At 50.0% G+C, this 22,531-nt stretch overlaps 2 protein-coding genes across 3 annotated transcripts; both read right to left on the minus strand.

Moving 5' to 3' along the window:
- Positions 1–1,312: 1,312 nt before the first annotated feature.
- ACADS (acyl-CoA dehydrogenase short chain) lies at positions 1,313–8,733 on the minus strand. Of its 2 annotated transcripts, XM_072936216.1 has the most exons (11): positions 8,616–8,687; positions 8,168–8,328; positions 7,109–7,137; positions 6,574–6,723; positions 6,297–6,408; positions 5,764–5,915; positions 5,321–5,491; positions 3,991–4,128; positions 3,640–3,735; positions 3,257–3,313; positions 1,313–2,614 (listed from the first exon to the last, which is right to left on the minus strand). In XM_072936216.1, the coding sequence occupies exons 4-11, from the start codon at positions 6,712–6,714 to the stop codon at positions 2,462–2,464; spliced, it is 1,020 nt and encodes a 339-aa protein (XP_072792317.1). In that variant the 5' UTR covers positions 6,715–6,723; positions 7,109–7,137; positions 8,168–8,328; positions 8,616–8,687; the 3' UTR covers positions 1,313–2,461. The 2 variants fall into 2 exon arrangements, with proteins under 2 accessions (XP_072792317.1, XP_002199716.4); XM_002199680.7 differs by lacking the exon at positions 7,109–7,137 and having other exon boundaries at positions 8,616–8,733.
- A 1,828-nt stretch (positions 8,734–10,561) lies between these two features.
- Positions 10,562–15,604, minus strand: UNC119B (unc-119 lipid binding chaperone B). Its single transcript, XM_030285819.4, has 5 exons — positions 15,349–15,604; positions 14,785–14,898; positions 14,132–14,243; positions 13,761–13,933; positions 10,562–12,892 (listed from the first exon to the last, which is right to left on the minus strand). Exons 1-5 carry the CDS (start codon positions 15,554–15,556, stop codon positions 12,780–12,782), a joined length of 720 nt encoding a protein of 239 aa, XP_030141679.2. The 5' UTR covers positions 15,557–15,604; the 3' UTR covers positions 10,562–12,779.
- Between the last annotated feature and the right edge of the window lie 6,927 nt (positions 15,605–22,531).

Raw genomic sequence — 22,531 nt, forward strand, 5'->3', positions numbered from 1 at the left:
CATTATGGGGCAAAACCACAAAGTCCTTGAGAAGTGTAGCTTTTGTTCTTGAAAAGTGACTTATCTCTTTCCCCACTTGTTTCTAATTTATGTACAACCTGATTTTCCCATCTCTGTGCCCCAGCTTTGCAATGCTAGCTGAGTTTGGCAGTTGAGAGAAAGGTGGGGCTTCACCTGTGAACAGACCCTTTTCTCCAAGCAGAGCCTGGCCCTGCCCACACCTGGGTTTGTGCTGTCTGAGGGTGGCTTGGTTAAGAGCTGCTGATTTAATGCTGCAAAACTCGTTTGTGTTTTGCCCTTTCAGCAGTTCCTCTGCAACAGCCCTGAGGAGCAGACACACTCATCACACAAAGTTCTCAGCAGGCAGCAGCGAGGAGTAAGCTTGAAGTATCTTGCTCTGAGCAAAGCCACTGCTTTGCTCCGGGAGCTCTAGGACATTGTGTGTGTAATCATGCTGTTTTACCCCCAAAGCAGTGCAGTGTCACAGGGCACCGAGTGCTCTTGCTGAACCTTGTGGCAGCAGGGAAAAACTTCCAGAAAGCTTTTGTTTGAAAGCTTTTGCACACTTTTTTTTTTTTTTTTTTTTGCTACCTAAGTAAGTTCTCTCTCTGTCAGCTGAGGTGATCACAGCCAGCACAGTGGGTGACAGCGATGGTTTCATTCTGCTCTGCAGAGAAACTGTAGCAAATTAGAGCTGGTAATGAGGGAGGCTGAGGGTGAAGAGGGGCATCAGCAAGCACTGACAGCACAGCAGATCTAAGAGAAGCACCTGGACGAGAGGGGAAATGGGCTGGCAGAAGTGTGACTGACAGTGCTGGCTCACTGGGGATTCAGCTGGAGCGCAGCGTAACAGGAACTCTGCATTGCTGAAGTCCTCACATCCCTGCAGGTCCTGTTCTGAGTGGCTGCAAGGAGAAGTTAATGTAAAATAGTATCTCCACATCTTCAGGTACCATCACTGCAGCAATCAAAGAGGGAATATAGGCTGAAATCAAGCTTCATCCAGAGAAGCCCTCCATAATTTACAGCACATTCAAGGTCATAGGAATGATTTTCCAGTAGTAATGCTCCTGTGGCAAGTTCTGTCAATCCTTACGCACAGTAGAACAAGGAGAAACTCAGTACTTGAGGCCCTTGCCCCAACATGCTGTTGCCCTCCAGCGCTCTGCACAGGGATGACTGACCTCACTAAGAACTGGTCTCACTGGTGCATGCAGGCCCTACTGGTTTCTGCTCCTGCATCTTGGGACTTGAAGAAATTACTCTAAGTTAATTCACATTTGCATTGGAAAAAAAAAATGAGGGAGTGATGGTCCTTTAAAATCAGGTTTTATTTGTCTTCTCTGCTTGCTCGTGTAACAGAATCCTGCTCTTCTCTGCACACAAGTCTAAATTAATGGCACCACAGGAAAATAACCATTTCCCTCTAGTGTACTTCTTTGGACAAGGAGGCAGACCAGACCACATCGGCTCTCATCTTAATCCTCTCCCTCTTCTTCTGGGTTTAGAGCTTTTCCTTTGGCTGTTGATGCTCCTAAAGTTAATGTCTTACCAATGATCAGTGATTGAGGATGTGCTACTGCTAAAGCTTCCTGGTGAGGTTTGCGTGTCATCTCTTCATTTCCTCGTTGCCCAGAACATGTCAAGATTAAAAGCTGTTACTGCCCTATGAGGCACTTCCTTTCCTGATGATACTGCAGAAGCAGATTTGGGAGCAGAGGGGTTTTTTCGTTCGGTTGGGTTTTTTTATGAAGTAGTCCTAGGCACTGCCTCTTTGCTTTCTTTTGCTTCTATCCCTACATCCCAGAGCAGCTGCGTGAGCAGGTGCTGGGCCCTGCTGGCCCAGATCGAGGAATTATTTGTGTTTTCAAATCTGTGCATACAGCAACTACAGTCTCTGCTCAGATTCTTCTGTGTGGGGGTTGTCCCTGCATGTCCTCCTGTCTGGCTCCTCTCCTGCTGGAAGTGAGAAGAGCCCTGTGCAGGGCTGTCCCATTAGGAGCTCACAGACAGCTGCATCCCACACCTGAACTCCACTGAAGTCTGATCTGCAGAGGCACATGACCAGCAGCCTGAAGCAGGGCCCAGGGGTCATGGCTCGCAGCATCTCTTAACTCTGGCACTGGTTATCCAGTGCCATGTAGTGACAAATTTAGCAAAACAGGCAGTGGCTGGCAAGTACTGTCATTTTGCCACTACCAAGCCATTCAAATAGTCCCATTTAGCAAAAGCCTCAGGCTGCCCTATGAGCACAGGTTGCCTCCTCCTTCCTGCACTCACAGCCATCACTTACAAACCTCAGTCCATCCTCAGTGCGCCACACTTTGTCCAAAGAAGAATCAGCACATTTTAACTAGAGGGTCAGTTAGCCATTGGTGAGGAAAACCTCCATCAACAGCTTCATTCAAGAGGGTCAAACTCCATCACTATGCACCATTACAACACACTTGGGGCAGCTCCCTCAGCCTCGGTAGGCCTTCAGCAGCTGGCCTGCAATCACCAGTCTCTGGATCTCACTGGTCCCCTCATAGATCTCGGTGATCCGAGCGTCGCGGTAGTGCCGTTCCGCTGGCATCTCTGTCACGTAGCCCATCCCGCCCAGGATCTGGATAGCCTGAAACAAAGGCAGCAGCTTAGAAAGAAAGTGGAGTCAAGAAATCTGTTTTCTACAGAATGCACATGTGCACAAACAGCCGTTTTAAGAGTAATTGAGCTCACTGCAAGCATAATGGGGAGGTGGGACATACGGGGATGACTGCAGCTCATTTGTGATCATAGGAATACACAGGATTGATCTCGACAAGAACAATATGGATATTCCAGATGGGCAAGTAATTGCTTCAGATGTATCTGCTAGCGATCCATATTCTAAGATACCTTTATGAAAGCCAGGGGCACTAAACCAAGGAACAGAGGATCTCATCCAGGTGCAGTGATGATGACTAGTGGCCCCATGCTCTCTCCCACATTGCTGCCCCTTCTTAAAACTGCCACTGCCTTGGACAGCAGCAGGCACAGGTCACTTAAACAATACAGCTGCCACAGGCCAGTATAAACCCCTGCCATCCTCCTACTTCCCCACAACCTGTGAAGATGGTTGTGCTAAACGGCTTCAGCCATAGGGTTGGTTGCTTGCTTTGGTTGGTGTATTTCAAATATAAATTAGTAAATTCCATCCCATCTTCCCAGAGCACTTGTAAGACATCCAAGGTCCCTTCCCACATGACATATGTCAGAATTGTCAATTGACAGTTACCTTATGAGCAATGGATGTTGCAGCCTCTGATGCAGCCAGTTTGGCCATTGCCGCTTCCTTTGGGGAAGGAAAACATCACTGAGAGTACAGCTGTCACAAAAAGGACCCCCTCACCTGCACAAGGAGCTTGAATGCTCACAGAGCAGCTGTGCAGAGAGACAGGCCTGATGCTGGTGCCAGCTGAGAGCAGCCACCCCTCTCCCCTTGGCTACAACCAGTGCTGAACTCAGGAGGTGCCCAAGGGTGGGCAGTGGGCCCAAGGAGCTGCTGGGGGTTAGACCCCAGCGGCGCTGGCTGGGCAGGCACTGAGCACAGCAATGCTCTATGGCTTTGAGCCTGTGTGCTGTGCTGTGGCTGCTGGACAAAAGCAGGGCTGGAAATACCTTAGTGAAGGGCTTTCCATTGTCCTTCAGCATAGCAGCTCTCCAGGTCAGCAGGCGCGCACCCTCCAAGGCTACAGCCATGTCTGCCAGCTTGAACTGCAACAACAAACACTGCCTTTGGCCCAGGGCCTCTGCCTGCACAAGGGGACAGCTGAATTCTTCCACCCCTGGGGCCATCTAAGGAAAAGGAGCCTCTGTCCCAACAATTAGTTTTAGCTTTTGAAAACAGAATTATCACCCTGTTTATCCCAGACAGCACAAAGTGCACTGTGTGCCTGATACCAAACCCACACACACACTTTCCACCAGCCCCAGCACCCTGTGGAACTGCACAGTGTGCCCTCCTCCTACCTGTACTGCCTGAAGCTTTGTGATGGGTGACCCAAAGGCCATTCTCTTCTCAGCATAATCCACAGCACAGTCCAGAGCTGCCTGTGCTATTCCAAGTGCCTGTGAGGCAATACCAATCCTTCCTCCATCCAGAGTTTGCTGAGAAAGACACAAAATACATGTAAGTCAAGTCATACTTGTACACACACATTTCTGATGTAGCTGGAAAGCTGCTGTAGCCTTAAAATCCTCTGGTCAGAGACCTCCTTGATTCACAGTGTTCCCAGTTATGTAGGAATAGAGAGCTGTAACAAACACTGCCACTGCAGAGAGAAGGCAAGAGTTCAACAATAGAAGGAGAAAGGAGAGGGATTGCTTATTAGCTGGGAGAAAAACAGAGGGAGCAAAATAAGGGAAGCAGCACAACAAGGATCTGCTCTGGAAGGGGCTGGAAGAACTCAAGCAGACCCAACACACTCTGCAGCTGATTTTACTTTGGAAATCTGGTCAATTTTCCTTTTTTACCCTCATCGTTTGGACACACATGTGAAAGCATTTTTCAAACTCATTAGTGAACCCAGTCAATTACCTGACTTAGCTCGAACACCTACTCTGCCCCTCTGTGCACAAGAAGAAATTGCAGCACAGGGAAAAAAGGCTTTATCTTCTCAACCCTAGGCTGAAGGTCTTTAAAAGAACCTGTCAGTCACCAACCACTTTTAGTTCTGGACATAATGGAATGGGCTCTGCTCCAGGGAGCTCAACTCAAAATGTCAGGCTAACAAAGGGTGTTTTGCCCCTCCAGAAAGAGCAATGACCACTGTAAAAGGACAGTGCTTCTCTGCAGGAAAAAAAAAGCTGTTCCCAGCTGCCTTTCTCCTCCTCAGAAGTCACATGCACACCATAACTCAGCTGTCATTCACCTTGAGACACTCTGCAGAAGTTGCTGTGGGCCTCCAGGACAACTTTCCTCTGCCACAGTACTCACATGGGGAAATGCCATGTTTTCCCTTTATCTATGGGTACAACTGGAGGAACAGAGGATTGGGAAAGAAGAAAGATTAAAACATACTCCCCCCTGTTGACACAGCAACTCAGTGGTATCAGCTGCTCCAGCTGAAAACTGCCACAATAGAAGTGCTGTCAAAAATCTGTGTAAATTAAACATTCATCAAGCTCTGGGAATGATTCCTCCCATGCTGGCAAGAAGGGCCAACAGCTTAACATGACACAAAACATCTTATGAAAGCACTCCTCACTGAAGTGACTGCCTCTGGAAATGGTTTACAAAACGGTAAGCCTGGGAGTTACAGCTGTACACACTCACAGCTGCACCCCATCCCTCTCTTACCATGGCAATTTTGAAGCCCATTCCTGGCTGCCCGAGGAGGTTTGCCTTGGGTATTCGGCAGTCCTCAAATATCAGGTTAGCAGTGGAAGAGGCTCGGATTCCCAGTTTGTCTTCTTTCTTCCCCAGTGACAGCCCAGCTGTTGGCATGGGAACCAGGAATGCACTAATGCCCTGCAACAAGACCCAAACTCTTAGCAATGGTGTCTTACCTTCCCACTTCCTTGGCTGTCAGCAGGTTCCCTCCATTTTACATAAAAGCCACATGTCCAGGTAACCAGGAGGAGGGAGAGGAGAGCTGAGACAAAACAAAACCAGTGCACATCAGCCCCTCTTCTGGTCAATGCCTGCACGGTTCTAAAAACAGAGCCCCAGCCATGGCAAAGTGCTTCTCCAAAACTCCTTCACTGCCATGCCTTTTTCCTGACTGATACAAACTATCACACCTTGTGCTTCAGAGATTTATCCGTAGTAGCAAACACCACTGTGGCCGAGGCGTCCCAGGCGTTGGTGATCCAGGCCTTGGTACCGTTCAGAACCCACTCATCCCCATCCAGGCGCGCCATAGTGGAGGCTGCACCCGCGTCGCTGCCGTTTCCTGAGCAAAGCAACAGAAAACAAGTCTCAGGTCACTGGTGACACTGGGGGCAAACCCACCCCACACCTGCACCCCATCAGCTCAAGGCACCTCTTGAACTGTGGCAGTGTCACACCCACTGTTCCCCCCACAGAACAGGCAAAGGCCCGTATGTGCAAGATGTTGTCCAGAGCTCTGCTCACACGGAGTGAGTATTTTCAGCAGGGACCATAAGATGACAATTCATATCTTGGGTACTGAGACTCCACTCACACAAAACTGCTATAACCCACCCTTCTACAAACTGTTCCAGTTCCAAAGACCTCAAAGTCATCCTATACCTGACCAAAGAAAGAAGCTACACCATGTTCTTTGCAATAGGGACCATAACAGTCACATCACCTGGCTCACTGAGGGCAAAACATCCAATTTTCTCTCCGCTGGTGAAGGGAGAAATCCACTGGTGCTTCTGCTCTTCGGAGCCAAACTTGAGTATTGGCCCTAAATACAGGGACTTTAAGAATTTAGTGCTGTTAGTGCCTCTTGAAGGTACAAACAATCGAGTAGCTCTCTAATGTGCTCTCCAACACACCAGAGAACCCACCACAGGAACACATCCACTTCTCCCAAACACCCCTCTGCCATGCCAACCTCGCTCCATGCCTGCCCCCACACTCACGTTATTGACGCTGACGATGACACCCGTGGACGCGCAGCCCCTGCTGATCTCCTCCACAGCGATGGAATAGGCTAGGTAGTCAAGGCCTGCTCCTTTGTACTTCTCTGGCACGTCCATAGCCAGCAGCCCCAAGCCACCCATCTTCTTCACCTGCACATGGGGAATGGACAGGTCCCATCCTCTGCAGCACCAGTGTGCCAGCAAATACAGACACATGGGGAGCAAGACATGTCGTGAGAGGGCTACACCCAGAGGAAAAGATGCACAAAATTCCTAGTGAAATGGGAATCTGAACAAACTGCTAAGTGTCCCCAGATCCCAGTGTCTTAGCAGGAGCTGTATGCAGTCACTGTTGTTTAGGTCTTGCTTGTTTAGAGCTTTCTTCAGTACTGGGAAGAGGGGAGCTTTCTGACGGTGAAATACAGAGACAGAACTCCACCAGCATTTCTCCATCCTCCCACCAAAGATCTACCCTTGCATGTCTCCTGTCAGTAGAAATGGGAAATCTAGCTGATAAAAATCATCAGAACTTTACCTTTGAGTCTGCTGAGCTTCAGCCTAGGACTGCACAAAGGAAAAATTTTACAGAATGAATGACTGCAGAAAACAGTGGTGGCAAGGTGATTTTTTTCATTCCCAATAAAGCCAGACCTTGCTTCCCAGAGAATTTTTTAATTACATTGCAATAAATCGACCCCAAGTTCCCCAGCTAGACCCCCTGCTTTGCCACCATAAACCTCTGCTTGCTTTTAGAGGAACCAGGGAGAATTTTTAGATACATAATTTCCCCTCCTATGTGGGCACCCAAAACGCCAATTTTCCACATTAAATACAGAAGATGAACAAGACACTGATTCTATGTGTGTTGCTTCATCTTATTAAACACGTTTGCATCTTGAACTTTCCCCTACATATTCAAGTCAAAAGACTCAGAATCAAATGTAAAATTCTCAGATGAGAACAGTGAGTAAAGTTATTTTCTTCCTTAGGGTAAGTGTGACTTTCCTGTCTACCGTCCTTATACCTTAATAGAAAGGAGAATGTGACAAAACTCTCATGCCTCCGACAGTGTTTGCCTGGAGTCTCTTGGCTAATGTAACAAGATCTGTTTTGCTGGAGCTTTGTATTTCATTGCTTAACATGCACACTGGTGTGTCTTTCCATATGAGAAATCACTGGTTTGGCTGGAATTTCGATTTATTCACAGCCCCAGAGGATGAGCAGCATGTACCCCCTGATCGCTTTTTTTCACTATCTGCAATGTGTTCACGTAATCTATGATTCCTCACCATAAACTATTATGTGCAGTCTGCAAAAGTATTTGATTAATTTTATTAATTAGTCCCACAAATAAGTTGGTAAGATAACTAAAAACTCAGTGGTACTAAAGTCAGATACAGAGAAACACAAAAGTGAAGAGCTCAAAATGTCCTGTGGGAATTACAACGTCCACATTCAGAGCAACGAGCTGCTCTAAACTTATATTTTCTGCTAAACCAGAGCAGGATATACATTCTGCCTCAGTCCGAGTATTCCTGCCCCATGGCACCAGGAAGAGGGCCCCTAGCCGTGCCTTCCCAACCCTGGCACCCACCTGCTCGGCCGGGAAGCGATGCTCCTTGTCCAGCTGCGCTGCAAGCGGCATCAGCTCCTTCTCTGCGAAGTCCCGGACCATCTGCCGCAGCATCTGGTGTGTCTCGGGCAGCTCCGCGCTCTGGTACACGGTGTGCAGCCGGCGGCACCGCAGGGCCAGCGCTGCAAGCGGGGAGGGGACTCACAGCGGGCCTGGGGCGGGCGCGGGCCCGTGAGGGGCTCTGAGGGCCCCCCCACCCCGGGCACTTCCCGCGCCCCGCGGCCTCCGCTGCGGCCCGGCTGGAGGGCGGCGCCACTCCCGTGCCCGAGGGCACTCGCCTCAGCCAGGTCCTGAAGGGCGCCGGGACGCCATCTCCCGCGCAGGCCGCGGCCCCTTCCCGCCCCTCCCGGGTGCCCCGCGGCCCCCCCGAGCGGCCGCAGCAGAGAGAAGCCGCGACCGCCGCCCTCACCCCGGGCGGCTCCGCCGCCGCCGCCGCAGCGGGACGCGACCGCCGCCATCGCCGCCGCCGCCATCGCCGCCTGAGGGAGCGCGGGCCGCGCGTGCGCCCCCTGGCGGCGCGGCCCCGCCCTGCAGGGCCGCCGGGCCGCGGGGAGCGGGAGCAAAGGAGAGGAGCGAAGGGAATGGAGGGGAAGGTCCTTTATTGCTACTGCTGGTGACAAAACCACGGGCCTACGAACACAGCGGCACCGCGGGGACACCCCGGCCACCGGGACAGCCCCGCGGGGACACCCCGGCCACCGGGACAGCCCCGCGGCGCTGCCACGGCCGCGGGAGCAGCGTCCGAACGGGACAGCACAGAGAAGTCCACGCGGCAGCAGCGCCAGGGCCGCACGCGAGATACAAATCCGTGCCCTGTAACAGCACTGGGATCCTGCAGGCGGGGAGGGCGTCTGCTGGTGTTCATTCTCCGGCTGCTGGAGACGAAGAGGGGCTGACTCCACCAGGCTGCCATCACTCAGCCTTGTCCTCGGCAAGGACAAGAGACAGCAGTGTTCATGTCCGAGGTCACAGCCGACAGCGAGCCAGGCTCTGGGCTAGCTCCGTGTCACAGGAGAGCAGGGCAGAATACTGGGAAACAGCTGAAGACGTGATGGAACACAGAGCTGAGAAGTAGAGCTGCTACATTTGGATTTTACAGCTCCACCACCACCTTCCTCCTTCATTTCTGACTACTAAACACTTGTTTTATCCTTCCTGAACCCTCAGATAATGGAATAAGCATCCCCAAGCACCAGAGAAGAGGCTGCTGCTCCTCGGCAACAAGAGACATTGAAAATCCTCAAGTACACACACAAGACATTTCCTACCGAAAACTGAGGACAAGGACAGAAGTACCCAGTCCATACAAGAGATGACCTTCCTTCACAAGGTGCAGTATATATTCAACACTCAAGGTATGAAAATAGCTCTCCAGGAAGTTTGCTGGCATGGATCCAAAGCCCTTGCCTCACAAATGGGAAAAAGAGGTCCCGGTTAATAAGAGGACAAATACTGGAAAAAACATACTATGAGTCTGTGGGTTTGGTCCCTTTCTTTTGAATTTTTGAGCAGAACACAGTATGGTCCCAACTTTTTTGTTTTTCCAACTCAGCACAAAACCTGAGAGAAGCAGTCTTTGATACCTTTTTCCTTGCTCAGTATCCAAGTGATACTGAAAGCATCTCCTTTGCCTGCAGCACCAGGTTACAACTGACCATCCACCTGTCAAGGATGTGATCCCAGTGGAATTTCTTCCAAGCTCACTGGCATGAGTAGCTTTGACCCAGAGCACACACTCCAGAAGGAAACCGGTCTGCTAAACCACGTTTACCAAAGAAATCATCCCTGCCACAAGGAAAAGAGGCTTTATAGAAAGTACCTAAGAGAAAAAGAATCCTAGTTAAGCTACTAAAGTAGGGACAGAAGTTTGGAAATCCCTGACTTTCTGAACTACAACCAACTTTTTCAGTGCTGGGTTGCCCTCTTGGAGGGACTTTATCCTGCAGCATGCTTTTAGGGCAAAGACCTGAATTGGCAAAGCAAACGAACTCAGCTAAAAACCGCAGGGTGCTACTGCTGCCTGCGAGTCGCTCGTTTTTCCGCCAGTTCTCCCTTTTATTGCTGAACAGCTAACACACTCACCAGTGTGAAAGTGCCGTTTCCTCGCCGCTGCTGACAGCCAAGGACGGGAATTCCGTTCCTACCGGGACCCGGCACCGCGGCGCGCTCCCGCCGCCAGCAGCCGCCAGATGGCGCGCGCGCCCTGCGCGCCCCCGCCGCCCCGTGCGCGCCCCCGCCGCCCCGTGCGCGCCCCCGCCCGCCCCGGTCACGAGCCCGTCCGCCTTTGAGGAACCTTCACAGCAGCGAGAGGAACAGATGGGAACCGTCACACTCGTAAGAAAAGCGAGGGGCTGCTTCATGTAGAAAATGTTATAAAAGTAACGTTTAAAGGCACCTGGATTTATACTACTTACAAAATTCAGTTCAATATGCTAAAATTTGCCAGGGAATAACAAGTAGGCTCTTCAGACATTATTTCTGAACACTTCAGGGTGAAAAACACACTTCCAGGCAGTTCTGCTTTGTGATGAGTAACTTAGAGCAAAGCAAATGCTTCCCACCTCAAAGGCACAGCACGAGGGCTGTGGAAGGTGTTCACTGTAAGAGGCATCTCGAGGTCCACCTCAACAGCAGCTTTACCTAATCCTGAAGATCCTAAACCAGATTGCATTAGTGCCTGTGGAGATGCTGGAGGGGATCGATGGTGGCAGAATAGTTCTTCATCTTTCCATCAGGCAGACCTTGCCCCTCCACATTCCCAAGACATTTGTTGTGGTTGCTCATGATTAATGCTCCACCCAGAACAGGTCATTTGTTGTGGTTAATCATAATTAAGTATCTTCCTAAGAACTGGAAATTCATTCATGTCTGCTACCCTACACACTCTCACTGCTTACTCTGATGCCAGCTGATGTTCCACACCAAAGTTACTTTCACTAATCTGGAAGTAAAGGCAGTGGTTTTCCTATTCCTGTCTGAATGAACAGGCTCTAGGCTCTGATGTCCACCCCACTCAATCCTGCTAAAACACAAACTATGCTGAATCCTTCTTAGCACAACAGGTAACCACTGAACAGTTAGGTTTTAACTGTCTCAAGAACAAATGGAACTAGTATTAGAAAAGGTCTCCAGTCTAGACACAACCTAAACTGCCCCAACAAGAGACACAACTGACCAGCCCAGCATGAGGACAGGAAAAGTACCAGTCTTGAGAGCCAGCAAAACTGGCAAAAAAGGTTTTTATAGCTGAGATTTTGCACAGTTGGGAAAAAAGGTTTTGATAGCTGAGATTTTGCACAGCTGGGAGCTTGCCCAGCTGGTCCTCCTCTTCCCACTGCATGATGCCATCTCCCATTGCCAGATCCCAAACACAGCTGTGGTATCAACCTCGGCAGCATGACTTCCTAAATCATAAATAAGCAGCTGAGCAGGCAGAGCAGTGATGGGAACAATGAAAAAGAGAACCATGTACATTCTCACTTTCCAAGGATCCCACTCTGTAACACTGAGTGATCTGACCTGGGAAGCTTTTAGCTATCAATATCTCCACTGCAACAAAGAAAATGAGCTGGTGCTGCTCACAGCAACTCTGACAAACCAGTCAGGTTTACAAGTGTAGACTGAACTCTGCTTCCTACTCATTTTTCAAGTGATTTTCCACATTCTCCCTTTTTCCTCTAAGCCCCACCAGAGTGACACCTTCACCCCAGCCAGGCTGACAATGTGCTGTCTACCTAAAAAGCAATACATTCTGTAGCAAGGGCCAAAAAATCCTATAAAGGGAAAAAGGAGAAATGGTAAATACAGTGAGATTAACATCACCTCTAAGGTTGACCCCTGAACTCCAAAATTCAACAGTTTCTTCACAAAAGCTCAAACAGAAATGCTATCAGAGGGGCATCCCCCTTTTTCCCCTATGTCCTATCTCTAGTGAAATCTCAGGCAAAACAGAGCTTAAATGTTCTTAGGGGCAGCTCAGGCCCCCAGAGGCAGATGGAATATTCCTGCACTGCTTAGAAGGTGAATTAGTCTCTTTCCCACTGGAGAATATTGGGATGCACCCTAAAAAACAATGTCAGCAATGCAACAAACAAAATCACCGCCACTGAAGAGATTATATATCCAACTGAATAAAAGATCTGCTCCTCAAGCATCACTGGCTACTTGAAGGGTTAAGATTTTCTTGCTAAGAAATAGCTTAACACAAACAATCTGACCTCTTGAAAAAGGATATTCATCCAAGAAGTGAAACATCAGAAGCATTAAAGGTGCAACCTAACTAGAAAGACTAAGAGCAAGAATTGTCTAGGAGTCCCTCTGATCACTGACCTAACCAAGGTTATTAGAAGATAGCCAGGAACAGAGAAGAAGAGGCAGGAAATGCTGAGTCTCAGATAAAGAGGTGTTGCAGGGAGATTTCCTTTCAATAGCCGTCATCTTTGCTTCATGTTCTCAGCCTCATCCACAGAGAAAAGGTTTGGCAAGAAGCCTCGTTGCACGAGACTGCAACTCCAGTCCACTCCTGCACATCTGGAATGGTTAAGGGCATCACAGCATCCAGCACACAGAATGATTACTGTCCTCCATTGTAAGCATAGTCGGCTTTGTTGTGCATAATCAACTTGTTGTCCACAAAGTAAAAGCTGTCCGAGCGCGTCTCGTACGGGTTTTCAACCATCAGACGGACTGTGAAAGAGAAAGCTCCATTACATTCAACAGCCAGCCACAGTCAGGATAAAAGGACTCTGCCACTCCACTGGATTTACTAGGCTGATGCTCTGCCCTACCCAAGGAAGAGAAACAAACTGCTCTTCTGAGCTTACTTCAAAGGCTCAGCCTGCCCTTTTCCTTCTTCCCATTCACAGGACAAGTGCTGTCAAAAGCAAACAGAGGGGGAGTGAAGTAACCTCACTCAAAATAAACTTAGAAACTGCCAGAGCCATGAATGGAGCCAAGCAACCATCACGTCTGTAAACAGAAGGAGTGAGTCTGTGGCACTCCCCACACGTACACAGGTGGGATGAAAACCCCAAACCTTCCCCACAGTCGGGCAGCCCCAGAAGGGCCCCCGTGCCTCTGCTCTATCCACCCCCTGAGGTCAAACATACCCTGTGCAATCTGTATTTGCAGAGATCTTAGCAGGCTTAAAAACAGACCTCAGGGAAGAACCAGTTCTATTCCAAAGCAGGAGGCTCTAGCCCTAACAAGCAAGTGCAGAAAACAGATGGGTGGCTATAAAAAGAACCCTTTCTTCAGTGTTTTCTTTTCTTCTGGGCTACACTATGAGGCATCAGGCATGTCAGTCCTGTGACTCTGATCAGTTCTTGCAGCCTGTGACTTAGCACATGTCTTAGGTTTTCATTTTCAAAGGAGGAGACTTTGCAGCACAAATTCCTAATTCAGAGAAGATTACACATTGCTAAACTGGGAACCTGTATCTGTTTGTTCCTCTACCCTCAATCCCAGTCACAACTTCTTTCACAAGTAGAGGGAGAGAATGAGCAGATGCACACACAAACAAAACACCACTCAGTATGGAAAAGGAGGTACTTACTAAGGTCTTCTGAGAGCTGAGGGAATTCATAAATGTGTTCACATGTGTTCCTGCTACTGGGGATGCAGAAGCCAAAATCAAAATCAAAGTTCTTCAGCAAGCGATCTCGGAAGTAATGCCTCTCAATCATTCGAAAGTTTGACACTGGCTTTTCTCCCACTGTGAATTCCACTCTGCATGAAGAATCAGGAAAAAAACAGCCATCAGGAAGAGCCTTGGGTATGAGGCTACACAAGACTTCCCTACAGAGAGTTTGATATTTGTAGTCTAAGAAAGGCTCCTTCAAGTCTTCAACCCAGTTTTGTTATAAACTGTCAAGTAACACTTTGTAAACATCCAATTCTCCTTTCTTTTCATGAACTCATACTCACGTTGCACCAACAGTCCGAAGACGGAGAAACGCTGGGGTGAACTGGTACCGAACAAAGCGACCTGCACTTGCATCCAGTTCACTGCTGTCATCGTCATCCTCCTCAGCGTGCTCTAGAAAACACACCTGGAGTGAACACACCTAGAAAACCAACCAGGAGTTACTCTGCTCATTGTGTACACCTGAGGTGATAGTGGCTAGTGGGTATATCAGGACAAGCTGCCTACTGCTTAGGTACTGAATGTAAACACATTTAACACCTGGTCTGAGACTTACACTGGCACGAAGTGAAAGAGAAAAGACTTGGCATAACAGTTGGCCTAGCCATGGTGGCTCCAGAACTGGAGCCACCCTCCCCTCAATCTCACAGGATATACCCCCTCACAACTGCCAATGCACATTAACTAATTTCTATTATAACCAGCCCAAAAAAGGAAGATTGCCAGTCAATAGTTCTCTCCCACTCAACAATAATCACATTTTTATCAGAAGTTTCTCAGCAGAGATAAACTCAGTCCTGCACTTAAAGGAGAGGAATTTAGTCATCAGGACATATGCCAAAGGACCCTTCTGCTCAGTTTGCATGGGTCGTGCATTGTAACCTCTCAGCTCTCTGAGTCTCTCTATCCTCCCTACAACATTAGCATGCTGTACCTGAAGCAGACGGCTTCGCAATTTCAAAAAGTACTGTTCCAGTTTCAAGGTCCCGAATCTTAAACCTGGTGAAGTCAATGTTGTAAATGTTGTCCTCAGGTTTGCATAAATAATCTAGAAGAGAGAGAAAAAATATAGTAACATTTCAAAACATCTGTGACCACTTATCAAATGCCTTTTTGTTAGCCCCAGCCCGATAAGCTATGTACTGCTCGTTGTTTTGCAGAAGCTCCATGAAAGCAGGACAAAATTAAGGATGCGAGAAACAAAGGCATGGTAAGTGCCAGGTAGCAGAGCAAGAATGGGATGCGATCGGGACAGAAAAGCAGAGATCAGCAGTCCAGAGGAAAAACAAAAAAACCCAAAAAGCCCTCAAACAAATCAAAACCCGCAAACAACACAGAAGTCCTCAAAGTTTCTGGAAGTTGCACGGGAGCTGCCGGGAGGCGCACCCCGAGCCGCCGCGGCCAGCGCGCCCGAGCCGCCGCGTCCCCGCCGCTCCCCAGCCGAGGGCCCGGCCCGGCCGGCGCAGCCCCGCCGCTGCGGGGACCGGCCCGCACTCACTCTCCGTCACCCGGCACAGCCCCAGGACGTGCTCGGGCCGGACGGTCTCCAGCGCCAGTAACTCGGACTCGGTCCAGGGCTGCCGTGGCGGCGCATCGGCTGATCCGCGTCGGCCCCGCAGGCGGCCGAGCGGCCCCGCGGAGCCCGGCGGCAGCTTCTTGTCCGGCCCCGGCGCCGCCGCCGCCGCCCGCGCCCTGGAGCCGCTCATGGCCGCTGCCAAGATGGCCGCCGCCCGCCTCGGTAGCTATGGGAGCGCGGGCGGGGCGGGGGCCGTTGCCGGGCAACGCCGCGCCCGAAGCGCAGCGGGGCCCGCCGCCGTCGCGCCCGGATGGGTGACCCGAGAGCCCCGCACGGGCACCGTCGGCGCGGCAGCCGCTGAGTTATCTGAGGGAAAGCAACACAAGGAACAAATAAAATCGCCCCCGGCCGGCTGCCAGCCCGCGTCCCGCTGTGGTCGCCCCTCGCTGCCCACACGGGCTCCTGGTTCTGAAGGCATGGCCTGAACCCGCAGCGCTGCCCAGACACAGAGAGCAGGCATGCCCCGAGAGCCCTGCTCTCTTTAGGGGACGGTGGCAAGAACTTTTCGGGAAGGGGCACCGTCAGCACGAGGATGGCACGGAGGGCACACCTCGCTCCTGGCCGGGGACACCCCAGCTGCTGTCCCTGGGGAGCGGGACAGCGACAGGCCCGTGTGGCCCGGGTCAGGCAGTTCCACGGCCACACACCGGAGGTGGCAGCGGCAGACATCGGACGAGTCTCCCCAGCCTGGTGGGAGGAACTGGGGAGGGACTCAAGGTATCAACAGATGGAGGAAAGAATATGTTTCTTCCCAAAGAGGGGCAGCCCGCCAGCCCGCAGTAGGCACGCAAGAGCTGCCAAGAGTCACCTCCAGCCCTCTGAGAACAGGGCAAGAACAAACGTCTGCATCCTCTTTTTGGAAGTCCTCCAGCTGACACTGAACGTGCTCACGATGACCAGAAGCAGATTTTGAGCAGTGATTTGTGACGCTTGCTGTGGCTTGTGAGCAGCACACTCTGGCTACTGCCAGCCAAATGTTATTTAAAAAAAACCTGCCTGCGCCAGTGCTCCTAAATCCTCCTCGCTGCACGGGCTTGGTGCTCCATCCTGTGCCCTAAGGAAGGACAGACCCAGGCCTTCTGCAGAAGCACCTTCTCTGCATGGTACCAGGGTCCCTTGTCCCCAAGAGCAGGCACCCCGAGCACAAGGCTGTTGCTTTCTCTCTGTTCCAGCTCCAGCTGCCTCTGACACGGTTTCAAGCTGAAAGGGGGGCAGCTTGCAAAGCCCCAGAAAGCAGATTACATCTCTCTGGTGCTCCGGCTCTGAGCAGGAAGCAACAACCACATCAGTACTTTTAAGAGGATGTTGTACCATTCGATTTGCACTTTATCGCTCAAAACAACAGGCAAGAGCTCACCAGGGCCGTACTGGAGGCAGCAGCATGGCGTTACCCAGCAGTCAGCCAGGCTCAGCCTCCCTCCTGGGTGTAAACCAGAAGGGGCTCCTCTGCCCCCACCACCAGAAAAGAGGGACCACCTCATCCAAGTGACAATATAATTTTGTTTATTTTCCTTAAGCACACTGCTGGTTAAACTGCCAGACAGTAGATTTCAGAACATTCCCTCAGCCAAACATCCTGGGAAAATTAAAAAATAAAACTGCTACCGTGTACCAAAAATAAAATAACCCACCCCCATGCCCATCTCCCCCAAACTAGTCCCTGCAAAGCCAATGCAATCAGAAATAGATATCTGTGCTTTTCACCTAGGGCCCAAGCTTGCTGCAAAACAAACTAAAAAATGTCACTGCAAGTTGTTATAACACAAAACAATGGGCAGTAAAATAAAAAATCCTCCTCAAAAACCCTTTGTACTGGTGACACGTACAGATGGAGATTTCTCCTCATACTGCTTCAGCTTTTACAGACAACTTAGACCTGCAGCTTTAAGTAATTTTTGATGTGTCCTTAATGCCAGTGGCAGAGGTCACTTCCACACATCCACAGCCAGGCACAATGGAGTGATGGGACCATGTGCCAACGCTGACTGCTGCTACCCCACAGGAACCAAGCACCACCACCACCTCTAACAGTCCTGGCTGCTGCCTCCTGGCATGGAGCACAAATCCTGCCTCTGCTCTCACAGGCTCCAGGGCTACTTAACCAACCCAGCTGCTTCTCAAATGGGAAAGCCCTGAATGCACAAAGCCCCGAGGAAACCACAAAAATTTCAAGTCCCCCACTTGCCAGCTAGTTTCCAGCCACGGCTTTGCTCCAGAACACCAGCTCAGGAACTGCACAATGTGACAGAACAGCCATGGCAGCACTAGTGAGCACATCCCCATTAAGTGTGACAGAACTACTCCAGGAGAGAGATCTTCACTTCCTGGATTCACACTCTTCCAGCTAAACTGGTTCAAGCTGGACTTTGCCCCTTGCTTTCAAATCTCCATCACATAAACTCTTTAGCAGAAACCTTTGATGTTTGCAAAAGATTATTCACATTTTCTGATCAGCCAGCACAGTTTCTAGGAGGGTGGAAAGCACTTGTTCTGCTGACTTTTTTTTTTTAATAAAGCACTTTTTGGGAAGAAAAAAAATCAAAACCTATCAATAACCTGTAGTAGCATCCCACCAATCAGACTGGGGACAGCATCGTCACATCCCTCCCCACCCTCATCTTCCCCTCAATCTCCAAAAATAGTATTTAATATACAGCAATAAACTCTGAGCAAGCCAGAGTCCCGGAAGACATGGACCTGCTTTCACCTCTCCCATCCATCCCAGCACCTTTCAATGCTACAATACTCCTGGGTCAAATCCATTTGGATCCAAGGTGAATGCATGTGCCCCAGACCTGCTGGGCAGCACAAGGCAGGGGTGCAGCACAGGAGGCCCATCTGTGTGATCACGTTTCTGAGCCTGCACAGCTCCAGCCTGGTGTGTTTGTGCCGTTGAGAATACTTATGCGAGCCTGTTTGGGACCAGCCGGTGGAGACAGACTGGTGGAACCAGGCCGACGTTAAAATAGCATCCTTGAATTGTATTAGGCTTTGGCATTTGTTGTGGAGATGCAGAAGTGCCAGTAGGTAAATCAGCTCAGTGCTGGCCCAGATCCCATTTCCCTTGGATTCTCAGCAAGGGTATTTCCCTCCCCATCATACGTGCAAGAAGCAGATGGATCTCTCCCACATTTGAGCCCCAAACAGAGCCTGAAACACTTGGTACTTCACAGCTGCTCAGAATCTGTCTCACATCAAGAGCTGAAGCTGCTCTCATGGTTCTCTCCCTCCTGCTGTTTTCTATAAGCAACAGGCTTGATCAGCCCAGAGTTCCTGCAGCAAGACACTTCCCTGGCTGTTGCAATCCTGTTTCAACTTATAGGCTAAGGGACAAGGCACAGGTCCCTGCTCTGTTCAGACCTAAGCAGCACAGGGCAAGACCTCAGCAAGTAAATTAGGGGTGCAGGACCCCCCAAGCCCCACTCTGCACCCAGAAGCTGTACGTGCCAAACAGCTACCAGGACCCAGAATGACTCACTCAGCTCTGAACTGCACAGACACCCAGGCACCAGACTGTCTGGAAGTTCTCCATCCTGCCTTCAGGCGATTTCTGGGGGAGACCAGACCTGAAGGAGCTCTTCCAGTTCTTCTATCCCCTGCTAGACTTTTCTTCCATTGACTTTAAGGGCTGAAAATAAAGATACTTGCTCACAGTTCTCTACTTCAGCTGTGACCTCCAGAGCTGGCATCTGGGGACAGGGAGACAGTCCCCATCTGATCTCAAGGGCAGGGAATGCCTGTCCCTTGAAGAAAAACAAAAAACTCAGAAGCTCCTTAAAAAAAAGAAGCTCCATCAAATAGACTTTTATTCAAAGCCTGAGACAAAGGCACCAAAAAGAGAAGGGAATTCATTTGGCTTTCTGTTCACTGCCACCTGGGACAATCAAAAGGGTCAGAGATGTTTAGTCACACACACAGAAGACTTCAATAGCCTGGCTTAAAGGAGGGGCTGATGGGACAATTAAAATAAGCTTTGAAACCACTATGCTGAGGCTGGATCCAGGCCTGAAATATCATAGACAGTGATTTTCCCTTTATTAAGTGGAAACTTTACTAAAATTGCCGTATCTGTCCCTCTCTACATAACATGAATCAAGACAGGGTCTGTTCAGACCCAGCTCCCCACGCTGCGGCACTCCCTCTGCCTGCTGCTGGCAGAGGAAACAGCACAAACAGGCTTGTCTCTGACCTGTCTCAGTTAAACAATGTCTTAGACATTCCCTCAAACACTCATTCTAAAAAGCCACAGCCAGCCAAAACATTTTTTTTTCCTGGTCAGGACCAGGTACCTCATGACATCCCTGAGTCTGGCTTGCAGATACGAGACAGAGATGGCCAAGGGAGCTGGAGTACTCCATTCCCAGAAAGGTGCTGACTGGCCAGCCCCCACCATCCTTGGTGCTCCCATATGCTTTGTTTGAAGCTCCTTCCAAAGCAAATCTGTCAGGAGGGGATGGACCAGGAAGGAAACTGCTCATAGGACCTTAACAGGGTCAGGAACCCGCCAGAAACCAGCTTTATAGTGAGAAAGATGCACAAAACCAGAGTCAAAACAACTAAATTGAAGCCATGAAGGATGAACTGTTTCTTCTCCCTATTCTTAATCAAATAAGACAAATTTATTTGAACTGAGCAACTAGAACAAACTAGATCACACCCTGTACAGCTCTGCCTTGGGGCAGCTGATGGCACCAAATGGGTGCCCTGGCTGCTAGGAGAGGCCAGGATAAACTATCCTAAAAGACTTGTCTCCAACTTCTGCACATCTAAACACACACCCTTTCGCCCATGGAAGGCAAGGTGCTTAGATTACTGGGTGAGCCACAAGAAGCTGAGTGATTCCTTGCTTCAAGGATGCTTAAAAAAAAAATGCACCCTAAAAGGCCTGGAGGAGAGCAGCTCCTTAGAGAGATGCCTGCTTTCAACCCCAGATTCTTTGCTTAACAAATCAGCACAGTTCATGGTTCTCAAAACTGATAAAGATCTAAATGTCTCTTCAATCCAGTTAGAGCAATCCCAAAAACGCTGGAGAATCCCTGCAGGCACTGACACTGAACAAACCAGAGCTCATATTTTATAATAGTTTTAAAAGTATTAGGATTTTAATAGTAGCTAGAAGATGAGCCAACCACCTTCCATCCTAAGCTTTGTTCTTCAAGATCCGCTCTCTCTAAAGCCTGTATTCTGCTTTAAATGGGGTGGGGACTCTTCCTTCTGTCCCAAACTAGCCCATGTGCAGTTGGAGAGAAGATCAGTAGCATCCTCCTTGTTTTTCAGCTCATAGGTACAGAATTAGGGTCAGGCCTGTAACAGTGATGTGATCAGAAAGGCAAGGTTCAGTGGCACTGCTGCAGAGAGCAGCATTTTGTCACCTCCCCCAGCTTCCACTCTGGAGACCCTGAGCTGACAGCTCCTATCACAGCCTGAGGGATAAGAGGAAGCGAAGGCTTCGACTGTCTGGGCCCAGCAGAACAGAACAGGCTGCTCCTCCAGCTCCCTTGCCAGAAGCTTGGTAGTTCTGCTGACCCTGCTCAGCTCAAAGAAAGGCTGAGCCACTGCAGGGGATCAAACCCAGGAACAACTGCTAGGAAAATGCAGGCCCAGAGAGGTAGAGCAGCATGGAGGTCACAGCTCAGTGCCACTGCTCCAGGGAAAGACAGAACACTTCTGAGAACAACAGAGAGATCATGAGGTAAAGCACTCCGTAAGCCCAGAGCTCAGCAGCAGCAAAGCTGACCTGCAAAAACCCAACCCTGCCTAGGACAGATCCTGCTCCAGCACAGAACATCTCCTTCCTGGTCAACCAGAAATGCTCAACATGTTGAAGGCCAAGATTCTGGGCAGGCAGCTCCTCAGGGCCTGCAGCTCTGGATCAGAAGGCACAGCAGTGGCTTTCGCTCTGTTCAGCCTCTGCCAGGTAGGCACAGGCTCTGCATGTGGAAACAGAAGCCTCTTGCAGAAATATCTCTGGGGGAAGCAGGTGACCTTGTCTCCAGCACATTGCTCACTTCCAGATCTCTGGATGGCAATGAACCACCTTGTTCTGCAGGACTGAAAAGCTGGACATCTGCCCCTTCACTACAGGGCCTGAATATGAAAAAGGTCATACCCACTCACTGCAAACACGGACCACCTCCATTTCTCACTGCTACAGGCAGGGCTGGTCCCTACAGAGGGAATGAGAGACCACAGGGAGCATCCACCAGGCTGCTCTGCTCTATCCTACAGCACAGGTTGTTTAGAGTCACGGAGAAGGGAGCTCATCATTAGGAAGTTTAAGGAACAAGTCCTGAACCTCCTCTCTAGTTCACCTGATTCTCAGCTTCTTCCAAAGAAGAGGTCACTTGCTAGGAAAGGCAAAACAAGGAACTGGGCTTAAAACAAAACGCTTGAAAATAAAAGGATATTAAAGAAAACAAAAGCCATAATCAATACAGAAAACAGCATCTGATCAGACGCTAACAATGTCAGCCTCTCGCAGGCTACAGCAGAATCCCTCTGCGATGGAACAAACATTGCAACTGCCAGACTAGGAAAGTCTCTCCCAACTGGTGCAGCAAATCAGGCCAAATAAATCCCTCTGCTCCTGGCGCAGCTTGCAGTCTTAGGAGGGGACCGTCGCTACGGAGGCTGGTCTGGAGCCTTGGTATCTTCACGCAGGCGAGTACCATACATAGTGTTGCACACGTTCAGGGAGATGCTGAGCCAGGCTCTGTCCTCGGCAGTCGCTTGACACCCAACAGCACCACAACACTTCCACGCTCCTGGACAAAATGTGTACCCCAGCCTTGTTTTAAGAATTGCTTTCCCGCTTAATGAACTGTATTCCACCCAGTAAAGGCAGAGATCCTACAGCACATGGCTTTCTCTCAGTGTAGGACATAGCCCAGGACTGGTAGCATCAGCTTTCACGGCCCAATACACACCCAGCCAGGACTCAGTTCACTCTTGGATGCCCCAGGGAAAATCAGAGGCTGCACATGGTGCGAAGGGGAAGGCAAGGGCCTTGCTGCTTGCTGGCAGGGGGAAGGTAAGCTCCCTCTTACCTGGACCTGCTATTCATTGCTATTCATTCCAAATGAATCATCTCTTTTTTTTTTCCCTT

Source organism: Taeniopygia guttata, chromosome 15 (genome assembly GCF_048771995.1).
Source record: "Taeniopygia guttata chromosome 15, bTaeGut7.mat, whole genome shotgun sequence".
NCBI classification, from domain to species: domain Eukaryota; kingdom Metazoa; phylum Chordata; class Aves; order Passeriformes; family Estrildidae; genus Taeniopygia; species Taeniopygia guttata.

What these genes read in the sequence shown, in the direction of transcription:
- UNC119B (XM_030285819.4), bottom strand. Translation starts at nt 15,556, where the DNA reads ATGAGCGGCTCCAGGGCGCGGGCGGCGGCGGCGGCGCCGGGGCCGGAC. An exon ending in TGCGAAGCCGTCTGCTTCAG is followed by an intron (nt 14,244 to 14,784) that starts GTACAGCATGCT and finishes TGTGTTTTCTAG; the next exon opens with AGCACGCTGAGGAGGATGAC. An exon ending in TCAGCTCTCAGAAGACCTTA is followed by an intron (nt 12,893 to 13,760) that starts GTAAGTACCTCC and finishes TCTCTTTCACAG; the next exon opens with TCCGTCTGATGGTTGAAAAC.
- ACADS (XM_002199680.7), bottom strand. Translation starts at nt 8,679, where the DNA reads ATGGCGGCGGCGGCGATGGCGGCGGTCGCGTCCCGCTGCGGCGGCGGC. An exon ending in TTTTGCCCTCAGTGAGCCAG is followed by an intron (nt 5,916 to 6,296) that starts GTGATGTGACTG and finishes TGCTTTGCTCAG; the next exon opens with GAAACGGCAGCGACGCGGGT. An exon ending in TGGGCTTCAAAATTGCCATG is followed by an intron (nt 4,129 to 5,320) that starts GTAAGAGAGGGA and finishes TGTCTTTCTCAG; the next exon opens with CAAACTCTGGATGGAGGAAG.